We start from the raw sequence: 16,428 nt of genomic DNA on the forward strand, positions 1-16,428 counted from the left end.
CTTGGATCCCTCATATAGAATTTAGTAGACTAATAAAATGCCCAGAGATCATTCTTCATTTGGAAAATTTTAAGGTTGACTTCTATAATCTACAGAAAGAATGCAATCTTAGTGAACGTGGAATTCCACTCATCCCGTGTGTCATACATGAGAAGCCTGAACAAGATCACTCACTATAAAATAAATGAAATGTACAGCCGATCTATAATTCAGAGAAGATTTGACAATATTACCCTGGACCAAAATTTCTACAATATACAGAATTCTTATTCAAATGACCAAAGCCCAATACAGAAACCATAAATCTCGATGAGTACACTTCAGTGGTCATGCATGTAATAAATAGCCATAATCAGCCTGTGACGATACCTGCTAGGACTTCGCTCTTACCCCGTGCATAAATTGTATAAACCGATCGGATCGCATCAAGCCATCCATCTAGTGATTCCCATGAGTCAGCAACCTGAAGAATCATAGAGCACGCATCAACATACCACTTGGCAATTGGCTAGCAACCTCCCATTGGAGGAAAAACAATCTACAGAGTGCTACAGTTGCTCTAATGGCAAGGATTTATATTGTGCAATTACATGACCCTTCCAATTTTGGGAACACAGATGCCAAAAGAAATAAAAAAGATAGTCTATTTACTGTATATAAAATTTCGAAGTGAAATGATAAAAAATGCCTACCAAGAAGACTGGCCCATGAACTGTATCAACACAGAGGCCTGCACCAGGTGGCAAAGTAAGATCAGAACATGCTGAAACTGAAACAATATCTGGAACTTCAATTTTGATAGCCTTTTTGTCACTATTTGTTACATCTGTTCTGCCAGAGAGGCTCTGCGGTAATTGTTTTTGATCTAATTTGCTAACCTGCTATTAAAATGACAAACAAAATAGTAAAGAAAAATATCAGCCGGTAAAGAAGCAATTGCACCAAATCACACAAATTTGTTTGATTGCCAAATTAAATACAAAAAGCATAGGCAAATTTTAATTAACTATACATGTGGTGGCACTGTCAAATTCTATTCCAAGCCACAAAATAAATGTATGACACGAAGGGAAATTCTTTTTTGAGAAAATGTGCAACATATCATAAGAAATTTTAACTGGGTTAGCACGTACAACAGGAAAACAAATAAAATTCTACCTGTTGAAGCCCTTCATGATTCAAAACAAATTGTGATTTTTTCCAGTCACTGTGTGGAGCAATTGATTTGCCTGCTGGTGGTGCAGTCAAATAACCAACTTTAAGATATGGTAAGGGTAACTGTCAACAATAAAGTTCTGTCAGCGTTTAAAATAAGAATGACTCTTACGACTAGTTAATTACAATAAATTTACATAGAACCTAAAAACATCCTTTAGACAGAATGGCTCATATATCATTGACTGAGTCATTTTTTCACTGGCAGAAGATAAAATTTAGTGGAAAAGAATAAGCAGAATGAAGTTTGAGATAAAATTTAAAATAAAGGTAGTAAGACGTTCACCCGAAACCAAAGATATTAGCAAAAAGAAAAAAGTTGCGTTCTCTTCTAAGATCCATTTTCCAAGCTATAGCAGTTGCAGGTGAGACCATAACAGTTCAGGTAACAACAAACTGTGTGAGAAAGAAACACAAGGAATATATATCCAAGATTTGGAAAAAAATGTCTTATCACCCAACAGAAACAAATGTAGATCTCATAGAGATTCCAAGGCAAATGTCTCATCTAACAACTGCAAGGTTGAAGAGATTATGACCAAAATTAAGAACCCAAAGACTAATCTCTGAACTGACCAACCAGAAATAAGTTCAATAGCACAAACTACTTGCATAAGGAAAAAAGCAGTTTAGGATTGAAAAGACCCTTCAATATTGTTTAGAAAATATTAATACTGACCATTGAACGTACAAGTCTCAAGGCACTGCTGTACACCTGCAATCAAGAAATATTTTACAACAATCAAAATCATTATCCTTGTGCTATTGAAAGTGGAAAGATTTTGTGAAAACTAAGTTGCATTATATTCATGCATAGGAACATTGATGATGAGAAATTATGCCATCAAGTCACAAGAAAAAAAAAAAAAGAAGAATCAAAATAAAATGAGAGCTTGCAGTCCAACAAGAAGAAAATCGATTGAGAACCGAGTATACAGAATACTTACAGAGTAACTTGGTTTCAATGCATGAGCAGCTGCAATGTAGATAGCGGACTGGCTATATAACTCATTAGGGGAAACATCCTTAGGATTGATTGCACCTCCAGTTCTTAATGTGTCCTCTGCTAATCCATACTGCAAGTATAGACGTAATGGATTGACCATAAATATTATATTTAATCTAATCCGCACTGGACAGTAAATAATGTTATCAATCAACAAAATGAACAAAGAAAAAGAAATTTTTAGAAAAAAGACAGAACTTCAGCATTCCAAATTAAACAGAAAAGGTACCAACTGACCAGAACAGTTCCGAGATTGTAGATTGCTCGGTGGAAATCAAATTGCAACTGTATTGCTGCACGGAACTGCATTACAAACAAGAAAAAGATATCATGAGGACAAGAAGTACTATTAGACCTTATTCTCAGGAGATATCAAATCCTAACTAACTTTGCTTCTTGTTCCCATAAATTCATCAATCTGAACTTTCAATAACTTCCATACCTTACTAATTGCAGTTTTGACAATTGTTTGCTTTTCCCGTGCAGGAACAATTGCGCTTAGTTCCTGAAATTGCAAAATTAGAGCATAACATGAAATAAAACCACCACCAGCACGACACGCTAGGTTGTCTTAATTTATTCATTGAAACAGAATTTCCATGAAAGTTGTTTCAGAATTTAACTACAGGTTATTGTGAAAAATGGATAGCCAAAATATTTGAACCACAAGTTATCAAAATTAACTAGAAGGTACCTGCAAAGCAAGGCCCCAGTTGTTAAGTGCCTGAAAAGGAGTTCATACAGGGTTAGAATGAAAAGATAAACATAACAAAGAAAGTTGAAATAATACAGCTTGACAAGGTATGGTTAAGAAAATGGAGCAGACCTGAGGACTGTTCCAGTTAAGCTGGACAGCTTTTTCATAGTTCTTTGTTGCCTGCAAAATCAGATTTCATTTTATAACAAGGCTCTCTTAAAGGATAATACGGTCAAGATCACCATCACAAGCAAGCGCAATGTTCTTAACAAGGATAACATGGAAGAGGACAAGGCATGAAGCAGTAGATTCAGCTCCTTTTGATGTTATAAATCTTGGAAATGACTAAAAATTAAAATCATCTTCAACATTATTCTAACAAGAGCAATTTATTCATCTTCTCCAGCTAAGTAACACACCAACATGTACAACTTAATCAAATAATACTTAACTACAGAAATACATTAATGTGTCCGTGTGCATATGTTAATAAATTACTGAGATAATGTAGTCAATGAACCTGCTTCCACAATTCTTCAGCCTCCTTTGTACGACCACGCATTTTTGCACGATCAGAGATTGCAATAGCCCAATTGTAAAAAGCCTGTCAAACACAGAAAATTCACATCAGGAGATCATCAAGCTGGACTTGTGATCTCATCCAAGATAGTATGTGATATTAGGTGTGGAGACTAATCAGCTACTATAGGATACTCTACAATGCATATTGAATAAGAAGATGGCTCAAGTCAACTAGTTACTCAGGTTAAGCATAAGGGTACATACATCGTGAAGGGTAGGGCAGAGACGAGTAGCCTCATCATATTTTTTACAGGCCTCCTCGAGCAAAGCATCTTTAGAAGGTGAGGTAGAATCAGGACTAACATTATCTGCGCTTTCCTGGAAGCCAAATGTGGATCATGTCAATAAAATAAAACTTCAGAGAGCGTGCTTAAAATGTCTATAATATAGAAACTGCAGCTATCACAAAGTAATGTTACTTAAGAAAAGAACAAGCAATTCAGAGAATGCAATACCTGAAGAACCAGTGCCCAATTGTATAACGCATCATAGTCTTCTGGATTTCTCTCAATTGCACTAGCATACCTACGATATTAAAATCTTTAGTATATAGAAAAGCAAAAACCTATAAAAAAGACAAAGTACCTCCTGGCAGCAAATGTAAGAATACGCTGGCGAGATCGGCCTTCCTCATCAGCACCAGTAACACTATTAATCAATTCCATTGCAGCATTGTTTTGAAGATGCGGTGTGCTCTGTTGACTGAAACCAAATTAAAAATTGAAAAGTTAAGGTCATGATTAACTAATTCAGTTTTAGATATTTATTTTTGCAAGCAACCTTTGAGGAGTGGTGACATCATCTGCTTCCTCGCTTTTTAATTCACTAAGTAATTCTCTCATTGTGAAAGTTCGGCTTCCTTCGTCTTTTCGGAGCTCAGGTCGCGCATTTTGATCGTCAGATTGAGGTTCATATGCTTCCTTCAATTGGATCGGTGCCTCTTTCCGCTCCTCTGCCTTGGGATCTGCACCATCGACAATTGCTGATTCAGATTCTGCTTCTGCTTCAATTTCTGATTTTGATGCTTCTACTTCTGCTTCTGCTTCTGCTTCAGGCTCAGGCTCAGCTCCATTTTGCAATTCCGTTTCTTCAGTGGTATGCGTAGACATTGTAGAGAAGCTATCTGACGAGTTGCTTCAAAGTTGGGATCCAAAGAGAAAGAGAGAGATCCAATAAACCAAAACGAAGAAATTGTTTTCTGTTCTTGCAGTTCTTTCTTCTCCATTACTTCCTTAGGCTTTAGTATTGGTGACAATTGGGCCTTCACATAACATGAAATCAGCCCGATACCTATATGGGCTAAAGCTGTTAAATAAATAAAAAAGAATATATTCCTTCAATTTTTATTTTATTTGTCCTCATTAAATTTATGCATACAGTTCGATTGACGACTTTTTTTTTTTCAACTTATTGGAGAACCAGGAGGCTATAAATTCTGTCATTTGTCATAAAGATGAGTACTCCAACAATCTAACCGTCCGGTTCTTGATCATCCTTAATGTCTGACCTTGATGCTTTAGTCATACAGGGCTGGCTATTCTAGAATTCATTTTTTCCCTTAAAATCAAAGTTTTAAGTTATTGACAGTTAACCAGGAATACTACTGGGCTATCGTAGAATGGATTGGACTTTTTCTTTGAAGTTAAAGCTAAGTTATTAACGATTAATCAAGATATCATAATTAAAATGCACCCGTCTATTCCAAACTTCCAAGTTAAGTAATAACAAACTAACAAGACAAGCTGAAAGCAATCATTAAGGAGCTGAAGAAGGGACCCAAATCCAATGTTTATCTAATATTAGTTCTGAGTCATTCACCCCACAGGTTAATCTACGTTGAAGGGCCCCATGCTAGGAAAACGATAGCTCATGCAAAAAGACTTGAGCGAAAGAAAGGCAGGCAGCAGTAAAAGAAATTAACATGCTAATTTCGCAGGGATGACGCCACTATCACTCCAAGGAGGCTTGAGCGCGGGCACGACATTCATGACTCCATATTTTACCCTATAAACAAACTGCCTATCAGATGCTTATCTCGAGCATAGAGTCAAAGGTTAATCCCTTAGTTTCAGAAGGGATCTCCCAATGGTCCAATAAGGACAAATTAAAGAGAAATAACAGATCAGTGGAGGACGGAAAAAGGCCAAAGCCTAGGACAACAGAATTCCTAAATCTTGTCATGCAGTGACACTACCAAGTCATGTGCATCGTCGAGAAGCTTCCACACATCCAATTGCCCAGCCATGCTGTTGCAATCTCTCATTATCTCATCGATACTGCAATACTTCTCGATAATCTGCTTCCTCCTCTGCAATACACAGGCTGCTATTGCATAAAGCAGCAGATCATCAGTAGGAGGGGCTCTTAACCTCATTCTACCCCAGGCAGACTTGGCAATCCCTGCCCATATTGCTGCCTGATCAGCCCACATCACCTCCCACAGGCATAATGTTTGCTCAAGGTTTAACTCCCTCCTGAAAAGAACCACCACCATTCTGTACAGAAAGAAGCAATCCTCTGCTTGCAGCTTCTCCAGATGCCTGTAGAGATGGATATCCTTGCACCTAATTATCTTGGAAATAAGGCCCAGTTGCCTCCGGATTCCCACTTCATCAAGCCGGAAATTATGCCGAGCTTTCTTCATGAAGCCCACAAAACACCAAAAGGCTTCATAATCCTCCTCTATCACTACAATAATAGGAGAAAGTAAATCACTCATTCCCTGACAGTAACCAGTCTCAGGATCATACAGTGCATAGGCCTCAAGGATAGCAACCAGACGAGCAGCATGAAAAATCCTACATGGCTCCAAGTGATCATAATTAATCAACCCAATGCTGTCAGCAAATTGTCGTGCCTTTAGCTCTGATATTGAAGCCTGACTTGGCGAGTACATGATCCATTCAGCATTCGCCCGCACAGCATCAAGTCGCATGATTCTCTGCCATGTAGCAAAATCTTCCTCTTTGTGGGATCTGGACTTAACTTCTGAATCATCAGGAATGGATTTCTCCTGTGCACACATGTTAAGGTCATCGTCCTTGATAGCTTCAGTGGCAGTGAAAGGTCCTATGTTTTCAGGTTCATCAGATGAGTCACAGTCCGAAAAATCAATATCACAAGAGAAGCGATCTTCGTAGGTGAGTGCATTGTTGTCAACATCTGGTTCCAACATTGACTCAGAAGCTAAGCTACACCCCCCAGTAAAAGATGACCTCGAAGCACTAACAACTTCCTCAAATCCAGGACAATCCATAACTTGGCTAAAGTCTCCACTGTTCTCAGTGCTGATTCCTGTAGTTTCCTTCAACTTAAAACTCTTGTCATTGCGTTTGAGATTTCGCCGGCATTGTTTCCGCAGATTCTGATATTCTTTTCTGCATTGCCATTAAAAATAAAATTTAGACAGTGCAAATATTGGAAAAATGGGAAATCTGGAAGAAGTAGAAATGAGAGAAAAAAAGAATTAATTGATTACAGTGTAGGCAGAGAATGATGATACCTTCTCTGAGCTCGAGTGCAATCTCTTTCTTCCTTAGAACTGTTCACATCATAGCTGTTGGAAAAGAAAAAAAAGAGAGTGAGATACATGAACAACTAATGGATTCATGCTATAAACAGAAGATCCAGCATAATAAAACCTTAAGAATATAGATAGCAAATTAGAAAAAAGATCATTAGTACATTCTGCAAAGAGGAGAATGATAAACCTCACAAGATATTTGCTAAAAGAACAGTTACATTAGGAGCCACAAAGATTGTAGCTGCATCATTGTTGGCCAGACAACAGAGACTTTAGAGTTTACTCAATTATTGAGATTCCTAAAAGGAAGGTTGAGATCTAGATAAAACCTTTACTTCCATTTTCTCCTATCCAGAGCAATATCAAATGTCTTTATTACACACAGAGGGGTCCAATCTAACCCTGTTATTGTCTAACCTCATTTTGACATTGACAGCTTACTGATAAACATACTCAATCTTAACTCCATCAAAGAATGGTAGAGAGAAGAAATCGTCAACACTACCATGCTTCCAAAGATCCAGAAGAACAACAGTAGTTCTTTAAAAAAAAAAAAAAAAACCGGAGAAGACCCAAACAGGAATATGGAATTATTAAAGAATAAACCCTCTAGAACTTCTGAAGACACGATATATTCCTATTAAAACACAAACTCTTAATACTTACATGTCGCAGAAAACATCTCTTTGTCAAACAAGCATATGGTACTTAGATAAAACAAAACTAAATATGAATTACATGAATAAAGAGAATCTTACACTCCAAGGAGAAATGGCCAAACCTCTGATCTAATACTTGGATCAATTCCCTGCATTAGAGTTAAATGTGCACAAATTAATTAACTAAATAGACCAGAAATTACACAAGTTGTAGTAAAGTCAGAAATTATAACGTACACCACTGCGTGCTTTCTTCAGAAATTTAACACTACCATTACAGAGTTTTCCATCAGGTGTAAATAAACTCTTCCACTGCTTTGGAAGAAGTGTATGTTTTCTTCTTCTTAGTGACCAAGGTGATTTATAACCTCCCCTGAAAAACACAGAAAAAAAAAGGAACGCTCATATTTATAAGTACTAAATAAACAGAAAAAAAAGGGGGAGGATTATATACTGTAAGTGGCAATAATTCAATAGTACTACATGCAAAATTGAATTGAATATAACGTAAAAGAAACGAAGACTCTTATAGGAAAGAAAGTAAACAAACAGACAGAACCTTAACGCACTTGCAGATTAGATCTGAGAATCAGTATGTATTCTAAAATCTAGAGCTAAGCTTTTGATTTCACGAATTCTAAAGGAATTGTAAACAAACAAAAGAAAAATGAAAATTGATTTAAAAGAGAAAAATAAAAGAAATGAAAGGAGTGAATATATATATAGGAACTCACCGATTAATGGAAACTGGTGACGACGACGACGACGACGAGAATGAGACGGAGAAAGCAACTACTAACATAACTGATCGCAAATGAATCCATGACGAAGACGACGATGATGAAGGAGAGGATGAGGAATTTGCCGGTGGAGAAGAAGATGACGTGTGGCTTCGCCTTAGCGCTCTCATTATTGGTTTCCGTTCCGTCAACATCTTATCTTTATCTTTATCTATCTAATCTCTAAAATCAATAATATCTAGGTTTCTGATTATGAAGAACAGCATACTGATAAAAAGAAAAATCTCTGATTTGAAATTTGGCTTCAATTTTAGTGCTGTTTTAAATTATTCTTTTACCTACGAGAGTAGACGAGAGTGGCGACCAAGGCGAGACCAGCCATGGCCGTCACGACAATAGTTATCCAACATTGGATGGAGAAACTCCAGAAACGCCCCAAAATCCGCCAGCGGCAACTCCTCCACCGCTGCTGCCGCTTAAACCAGTACTACCTTCAGCAGACACGATCCATTTCCCTAAACCACCACCACTGCTGTTGCTACTTTGAGGGCCAGCGGCGGAGAAGATCATCAATGAGGGGCGAAAATGAAATTACAGTGAATACTCTTTGATTCTTTATGTTTTAAGTTTCTTATTCTTTAACAGCATCACCAAAGTGAGAAATCTCCTTAAGACCTTAGACCTTTATTAGCTTATTAATCACTCTCTCTCTCTCTCAATTTTCTCAGAGATTCTTTGCTGAGTCTCATGAAAGGAAGAAATGATAGCAATTAGCAAGCAAATACAACATATATCTTAATTATTATTATCATATCTAATCTGATTGGCTTTTAGCGAAGGGTATAATTGTTGAAGATAAGACTTTTTTGATTGAGGACAATTGGTCGGCTTGGGCTGAGCTGCACAACCCAATTTGGCCTTAGTTAATGGTTAATCCCACCTTTGCTTCACTGAACTCCTTTGCCTCAAAAATGCTGCTCAGTGGATGTAATCACTATGCCTGGGCCACCTTTAATTGCTCCTTGGTGGTGCTACCTTTGCTCCACTGAACTCTCGGCTCAATTTCGACTTTGCTAATAACTAATTAACTACTCCAGACTAAATGTGAAAATTTTATGGAGGAGATAAAAAAATAATAATAACTGATAAACTTTGAAATTTTTCTTGTTCGTAAATAATTTTTTTATGCCTTACTTGATAGAATTTGAAGTCTATTGACTTGAGGCTATCTTCTTTTTGAAGCTTTCTTTTAAGATTGATATGTTTTGGAGAAAGTAGGCATGTGGGAATATGTGATTGGCTGCTATCACCTTGTAATAATAATAATAAAATATTATTATCGATTTTTTCATTTACATTTATGTGAACTTTAAGATAATATCTCTTTTCTTTTTTTTTTCTTTTTTTTTGTTTGGATTTTGTTTTAGTTTTTCCTAAATAGGTTCTAAAATTACATTATAAAGTCACAATCATTTTTAGATGTTTAGCAATATAGACTAAGATTAGGAATACCAATCTGTATGCCGATCTCCAATGAGCGAGCTCGTCACAATATGAAACCTGCAAAAATAGAAATCAGGTGAAGAACTTCAGGCGTGGTGGCCTAGAAGACTACTCTGACAGTCAAGTTAGTATTTATTTAAAAGTTTATGAAATGTGTTTAATGGGTGCAAATTGTCTTCCTTCACTGAAATCTTTCTTGTGATATTTATAGCGTTGAAAGCTTTGGAGTTTATCTCTTGATAGATAATGCATAGTGGTGCTTCGATGATGGAAATAGTGGGTTCCTATATTCAAGGAGGAAGTGCTAATCGTGAGTGTGACCAAATATGTTGCGGAGGTTCGGTTATCCTGATGTAAGATTCGAATAGACGAGCATATATAGGCGAGCTATTGCTCACCTTGAGACGACCTTTTTATACCGAGTTGTATCACATATCCCTACAAAAGCTCTAAGTTAACAAATGGGATGGTGCTTAACTATTGGCGATTTATATCAATCGTTAGGAGTATCATTATAGCGCTTACCAGCTGCCTTGTTTTTTTGTGTTTAAATTTTAAAAAGATAACAGTTACTGAGACCTTTCACTCCACACATCCCTGGAAAGGTTTGTGACCCTTAGATGAACGTCCTTTCTTTTTCTTTTTGCATATTTTGGGTAATGCATTCTCATTAAGCATTTTTTCTTTCATCACTTGGGTTTACCTTTTGCTTTTTGTTTTCCAGAAACTTTGTTGTTCTATCGTTGCTTTAGCATTTCTCCGGTGACCAAAGTTGACGGTGTTCCTCCTTGTTTTTCGATGGTCTCATTTCACCACAGTTGACCCTTAGGGAACTCCTGCACTTCGATACTTTCATCTTTGTTGCTTCGCTCTTATTGAGTACCGTCATAGTAAGTCCTTTGTTCTCTTTTTTCTTATGTTTTATAGCCATGAGTGACTGTAAGGATAGCCAATTTTCTTTAGATTACGACGATACTAGTAGCGAAGCTACAGTGTCCGATAAACTGAGATCGCCATCTCTTATATCGTCATATGAGTTTAGGAATAAAAGTCTTGTACTGTCAGTGGGGTGAGTGGTCTAAGTATAAGTGTTACTTCAAACACGTCTGGGACGGAGAAAGGTCCTAAGCGAGGCATGGCTTTAGTGCAGAATCCCTTTGTTACTGAAGCTTTAGAGAAGAGTCTAGAGGGGTTAGTGACGATCCTTCGATCAAAGAAAGGTGTTAGGGAGATACCTTGTGGATTGTCTAGGGGACAAATGGATCGCCTTCTTGTTACCTTCAAGATTCCCTGAGAATATACCCTTAGGTTTCTGGATCCTGGGACTTTTACTGATCAGCTTCTGAGTGACTCAGAGAGGATCGTGTATGTAGAAGATCTGAAGTCCGGTCTCGTTTTCCATTAGACGAGCTATATGTCGAGTTTCTCTGAGAATATAATATCTCTTTGTGTCAGCTTCATTCGAACTCTTGGAAGGTGCTTTATGGGCTTCGGATTTTGAGCGAGTTTCATGGATTCAAAGTCACTTGTCGGGTGGTTAGGGAACTGTATCCCTTAGTGTTTAAGAAAGGTTTCAACCATTTTAGTTTTTAGAGTGGGAGGAGGATTATTGATCTTCCCTCCTCAATAAAGAACTAGAAATCGTTCTTTTTTATAATATCGTTTGAGAAGGGCTGGCGATCTCCCAAAAGAGTGGGCAACTAGTTCGAGTATGATTCATGAGAAGGAGTTGCCCGAACTCTCTCCATGGGAGAAGGAATATATCGAGACTTTGTACTGTGTGAGCCATATCTCTGGCACTGAGCTCATCCAAATATATGAGATTCAGGAGCCTCTTCCTGAAAAGAAAAAGAGGAAGAGAAAAATTCACAAGTCTTGATCACCTAACACCAACAGTGATCCATGTAGTATTTTCCTGTTCCGAGATTTGCTTTTTTGTAGTTTGTATCTATTACTGGTCTGATCATAATTTCATGTCTTTTTGTAGAGATGAAGTCTATGGCGCAAAGTATGAAGGAATTGAAAGCGTAGAAGAATAAACAACCAGCTGCCTCTTTTTGATTTGTGGAATCTAAGGATCGGTATTCACCAAAGGAGAACTCAGAAAAAATCTTGAATACCCCATCACCCATTGCTGTCATCCCTCTATCCCCTGCTCCTGAGAGTCCCGAGGGCTCGAGAGATAAAGTCATTCCTAAGGCGGGTGGAGTTCGCCCTTCCAAATGAGTGAAGCTGACAGAGTATACCCGACCTCTATATGAGATCACTCAATTTCTTGAGGTGGTGGAAAAGAAGGATGGAGAGAAAGCCTCAGTGAGGAATCCTTCCATCGCTTCTGACGTTATGAGAATCAAATAAATAAAAAAACTATTTGAAGCGTCTTTCTTGCTTTGACCTACAAAATATTCTGGTTTTTTTATTTATTTATTTTATCAGACTTAACTCTAACTAAAATAACAAGAGCTTTGCAGTTGCCCAACGACTCGGATATTCTTAATGAGCTTACTGACATTGAAATTGCTGGTAGTGCCCACGGGCATCTGGCTATGGTAAGTTGTTCCGGTGATTCATATGTTCTCCTTGATAACTGTTGCGTGAAATAAAGAACTAATTGGAGCTAATCTCAGGCTTCCTAAGCTAGCTTTGCTTTACGTCTTCAACTGTTAGAGTACCGAGACAAGGTGAAAAAGGACTAGCAATCTGCCAAGGTGAAGTGGGAGGCGAAAGCTAAGGTCGAGTTTGAGAAGTTGAACGCCAACCACCTAGCATCTCTAGAGACGGAGAAACAAAATTATTCATCTCGGGAGTCTGTTTTTGAATGCCAAAGTAGAGTCCTTGTCCTTCGAGCTGGATGAGACAGAGGGGGCTCTAGAGAAAAGCCGACAAGATACTCTGCATCTTGAAGGCGAGCTTATGAGCGAGAAGGTAGCTTATGAGACGGCTCATACTCTCCATCTTCTCTCACTGATGTTTTTCTTGTGATATTTATAGCGTGAAAAACTTTGGAGTTTATCGCCTGATAGATAGTGCATAGTGGTGCTTTGATGATGGAGAGTGGGTTCTTATATTCAAGGAGGAAGTGCTAGTCGTGTGTGTGATCAAATATGTTGCGGATGTTCGACTATCCTGATGTAAAATTTGGATAGACGAGCATATATGGGCGAGTTATTGTTCGCCTCAGAGTGATCTTTTTATACCGAGTTGTATCAGTTAGTATTTTTATCTGTCAATCAAATTATCATTCACGACATTTAAATGACTATGCCTAAATCTAGATGGACTAATTCTTATAATTAAAATAAAAAAATTTAGTTATTAAGTTTACATGCCAAATATTTTATTAATTCTATGGAATGAAATAGTGCTATTGACTGAAATCCTACCTAAACCGCTAATTTGTTGTTGATATTTTCTAGTACTTACTCAAAGGCAATCATCTATTGTCCTAAATTTGTTGGAAGGAAAAGAAAGAAAAAGTGGAAAAGGCAACAAAAGTAAACGAAGCACGAAAACAAAGTCAAAAGAGGAGTTGGATTATCACTGCTCATTAATTCACGTGGTACAGTATCATATCTAATCACATCATGCTAATACATATTTATAGTTTAGATACTATAAATATAAATATAAAAAAGATATGTTTAATTAATAAACTTTAATTTTAATAAAAATATATTTATTAAACAATTTATGCAATATAATTTGTTTAACTTATTTAAGAAATTAATTTTAAGATATATAAATATTTTTATATATAATTATAAATGTTTTATTTGTGTTTATTCATATCAATTTTTATCATATATACATACTAACATATTAATCCAATAACTAGACATATCATTTTAATTTTTAAATGAATTGAAAGATCAATTTCTTATTATGATAAATAGATTAATCTATTTATGACTTAAATATATTGATTTTAAATTCAGACTTGTTTTAACTTGTAATGGCGCTATATCATTAAAAAACATATTATCTAAAATCGCCAAGCCAGCCAAGTTGTCATAAGCAAAGATGGAAGGTGGATTCTATCCGTATGTCACTCCACAAAAAGTGGGTGAAGGAAAAGATCCACGAGGAGACACAAGCACTCATTCATGCCGGGCCACATGCCTTTGCTTTTGTCCTTCGCTTTATTCCAAAATAAAAAGTCATATGGGCCGGACAAGCATTAACATGCTTTTAGTTTTTAGTTTTTTTCTTTTCTTTTCCTAAAAAAGCAAAGATTATAAATCTGGATTAGTTTTTCCAAATTATTTTTGGTTTGCAGAGAAATTATAATTGCAGTTATAAATTTAAGAGCAAATATTGCCAATAAAACCAATTTAATGTTTTTTCTTTACATATATTAGCAACAACAAAAAAGAGAGGTCCCTAACCTATTATCCGATGGCCCCATCAGTAGTTATGGGTTGGGTCGACACAGAATCATGATGTTACCGAAAAGAGATCCCATAATAAATACGAATAAATGGGAAAGATCCATCTTTTTCTTTTACCCCTTTGGTGCTAGAAGAAGCATAAAATATTAAGATGATATTAATATGCTTTAAAGTTTAAGTCATTACCTATGTCTTTCATTTTTATTCTGATATTTCAATGGTGTCTTTGTTTGACAGCAATGTAATTTAGTACCAGTTATAAATAAAATAAAAATAAAAAGAACCCATTTTCTGTATTTTCGATCTCAAGCTTCATGCATATGCACGGGCAAACGGAAAATGGAATGGGTAAAAGTACACATGGGTTTCTTATTATTACCAGCAGTTAAATATGTTTGGGGATATATTGTTGTTGATATTTGCAGCATAAGAAGCAATTGATGTCACAGGAACATTAGGGCACGCGGATCGAAATGGTAGTTCCAATAGAGATGATGATCCTTTTGTCTTCGTTCTAAATGTTGCCAACCGATCAATCATAAAAAAGTACCCCATGATGACTTGGTAAATCATCATATCATACGTAGTACCGGGGAATACTGTGAGATAATGATTTGTATATTCTTGTATTGGGACTATATTAATTGTTTGCAAGGAAAAGGTTGGAGTTGGAAATTTTATCCCAAGAAAAAAAGAAAAAGCTACTTATTCTTTCAAGTCAAGACCTTAGAATTCTAGACGATAATGGGAATTGATACAAACTGTATACATTGTGATATTTGACTTAGCAAACAGATGTTGATATATCTGCGATCAATTACAATAACAAGTGATAAGTGGAAAACCACTCCAGTGCTTCAGTTAGTATTTAAATAGGAGTAAAAGAATAAATTGTTTAACTGATTATAATTATATTTTTTTCAATATATTTTTAATTTATCTATATATTAATTTTTAAAATTTAATTTTTTTTGATATATGTGTTTAATTTTTGACACATAAATTTTTTATTTTGATATGTTGACGTATGAAATTTAAGTTTTTATATAATTTTGTGATTTTTCTATTAAGTTATTAATTTATAATTTACATTTCTAATTAAGTACGGATTATAATTCTAAAAGCTAGTATATTAATTATTTTCTAATTTTTTTGGTGGATATAAGCTGGGACAAGCCCAAAATAAAGAAAAAAAACTAATTCCTCACAAGCCAAATGCCCATAGCATCTCCCAACAGCAAAGGCGAAAGACGAGTAGGAGGATCAAACAAGGAATGCATATGCCGAGTTGTAAATCAAAAGCTAAACCAGCAAGTCAATCAGCACAACAATTAGCTTCTCTGAAAATATGTTTGACAGAAACCAACCAATCCCTCTTAAGTAGAGTATGAATTGTTCGAACAATATTGCAACTTGTTTCAACAACATCCGCAAACAAAGAAGTATTATTCATTACTAGGAAAGAGTCCATCTCCACTTGAATTTTTTGAAAGCCAAAGGACCAAGCAAGCTAGAGGCCCGAAAATAAACCCCACATCCCCGCCTCAAATACTGAACGCGCACCAATCCTCTAGGAAAAGCCAGCAATCCATCTCCCTTCACCATCACGCAGGAGACCACCAGCCGTGGCAATATTGTTGCGAAACCCTCCGTCGGAATTTAGTCTAATCCAGCCATGGTTTGGGGGATCCCAACCAATAAAACGATCTTTAGGAGGTGCACTACTACTAGCGAGGACCTCCTTAGTATCAAGTGAAAGGCTAAATGAAATATATCAGAACACACCTCAATAGATGAGTGAAAACTCTGCATTCTTCATTGAAAGGAAACAGCCTTTTTACAGGCATTTACATAACAGAAAGTTGAAATAGCAGCCCACTATTTAGCATGAACTAGTTAGTGATAATCCTAAACAAGAATGATTTAAAGGCTAACTACCAGAGATTTTATTTGAAACAGCAAACTAAGTTGATTGACACTGTTGAGAAAGAGTCTTAACAAACCCTCCCTTAAACTAAAACTCATACTGCATTTAGTTTAACAAAGGTGCCCTACAAACTCCAAGTTGTTCTCAAAATGACTGAAAGGCTTCCAACTTTAATGGTTTAGTCAACA

At 36.4% G+C, this 16,428-nt stretch overlaps 2 protein-coding genes and 1 long non-coding RNA gene across 8 annotated transcripts; 1 reads left to right on the top strand and 2 right to left on the bottom strand.

Annotated features, from left to right (window-relative positions):
• Positions 1-153: 153 nt before the first annotated feature.
• On the bottom strand, positions 154-4,738 carry LOC8288837 (protein HLB1). 3 transcript variants are annotated; one of them, XM_048374578.1, is made up of 14 exons: positions 4,281-4,738; positions 4,086-4,202; positions 3,956-4,025; positions 3,705-3,818; positions 3,439-3,522; positions 3,048-3,098; positions 2,916-2,945; positions 2,664-2,726; positions 2,459-2,524; positions 2,163-2,291; positions 1,895-1,930; positions 1,159-1,278; positions 693-730; positions 154-463 (listed from the first exon to the last, which is right to left on the bottom strand). In XM_048374578.1, exons 1-14 carry the CDS (start codon positions 4,607-4,609, stop codon positions 439-441), a joined length of 1,272 nt encoding a protein of 423 aa, XP_048230535.1. In that variant the 5' UTR covers positions 4,610-4,738; the 3' UTR covers positions 154-438. The 3 variants fall into 3 exon arrangements, with proteins under 3 accessions (XP_048230535.1, XP_002518904.2, XP_015574483.2); XM_002518858.4 differs by having other exon boundaries at positions 693-878; positions 4,281-4,737; XM_015718997.3 differs by having other exon boundaries at positions 693-881; positions 4,281-4,736.
• Positions 4,739-5,175: 437 nt separating this feature from the next.
• On the bottom strand, positions 5,176-9,531 carry LOC8288838 (rab GTPase-activating protein 22). 2 transcript variants are annotated; one of them, XM_002518859.4, is made up of 5 exons: positions 8,417-9,531; positions 7,920-8,055; positions 7,782-7,831; positions 7,003-7,056; positions 5,176-6,877 (listed from the first exon to the last, which is right to left on the bottom strand). In XM_002518859.4, the coding sequence occupies exons 1-5, from the start codon at positions 8,614-8,616 to the stop codon at positions 5,668-5,670; spliced, it is 1,650 nt and encodes a 549-aa protein (XP_002518905.2). In that variant the 5' UTR covers positions 8,617-9,531; the 3' UTR covers positions 5,176-5,667. The 2 variants fall into 2 exon arrangements, with proteins under 2 accessions (XP_002518905.2, XP_048230534.1); XM_048374577.1 differs by having other exon boundaries at positions 7,955-8,055; positions 8,417-8,555.
• A 181-nt stretch (positions 9,532-9,712) lies between these two features.
• On the top strand, positions 9,713-13,175 carry LOC107261228. 3 transcript variants are annotated; one of them, XR_007215994.1, is made up of 5 exons: positions 9,713-10,049; positions 10,137-10,530; positions 10,650-10,815; positions 11,913-12,474; positions 12,553-13,175. It is a non-coding gene; the product is annotated as an uncharacterized LOC107261228 (long non-coding RNA). The 3 variants fall into 3 exon arrangements; XR_001535205.3 differs by having other exon boundaries at positions 9,713-10,530; XR_003079066.2 differs by lacking the exon at positions 10,137-10,530.
• The last annotated feature ends 3,253 nt before the right edge of the window (positions 13,176-16,428 follow it).

This window comes from Ricinus communis, chromosome 5 (assembly GCF_019578655.1).
Source record: "Ricinus communis isolate WT05 ecotype wild-type chromosome 5, ASM1957865v1, whole genome shotgun sequence".
NCBI lineage: Eukaryota > Viridiplantae > Streptophyta > Magnoliopsida > Malpighiales > Euphorbiaceae > Ricinus > Ricinus communis.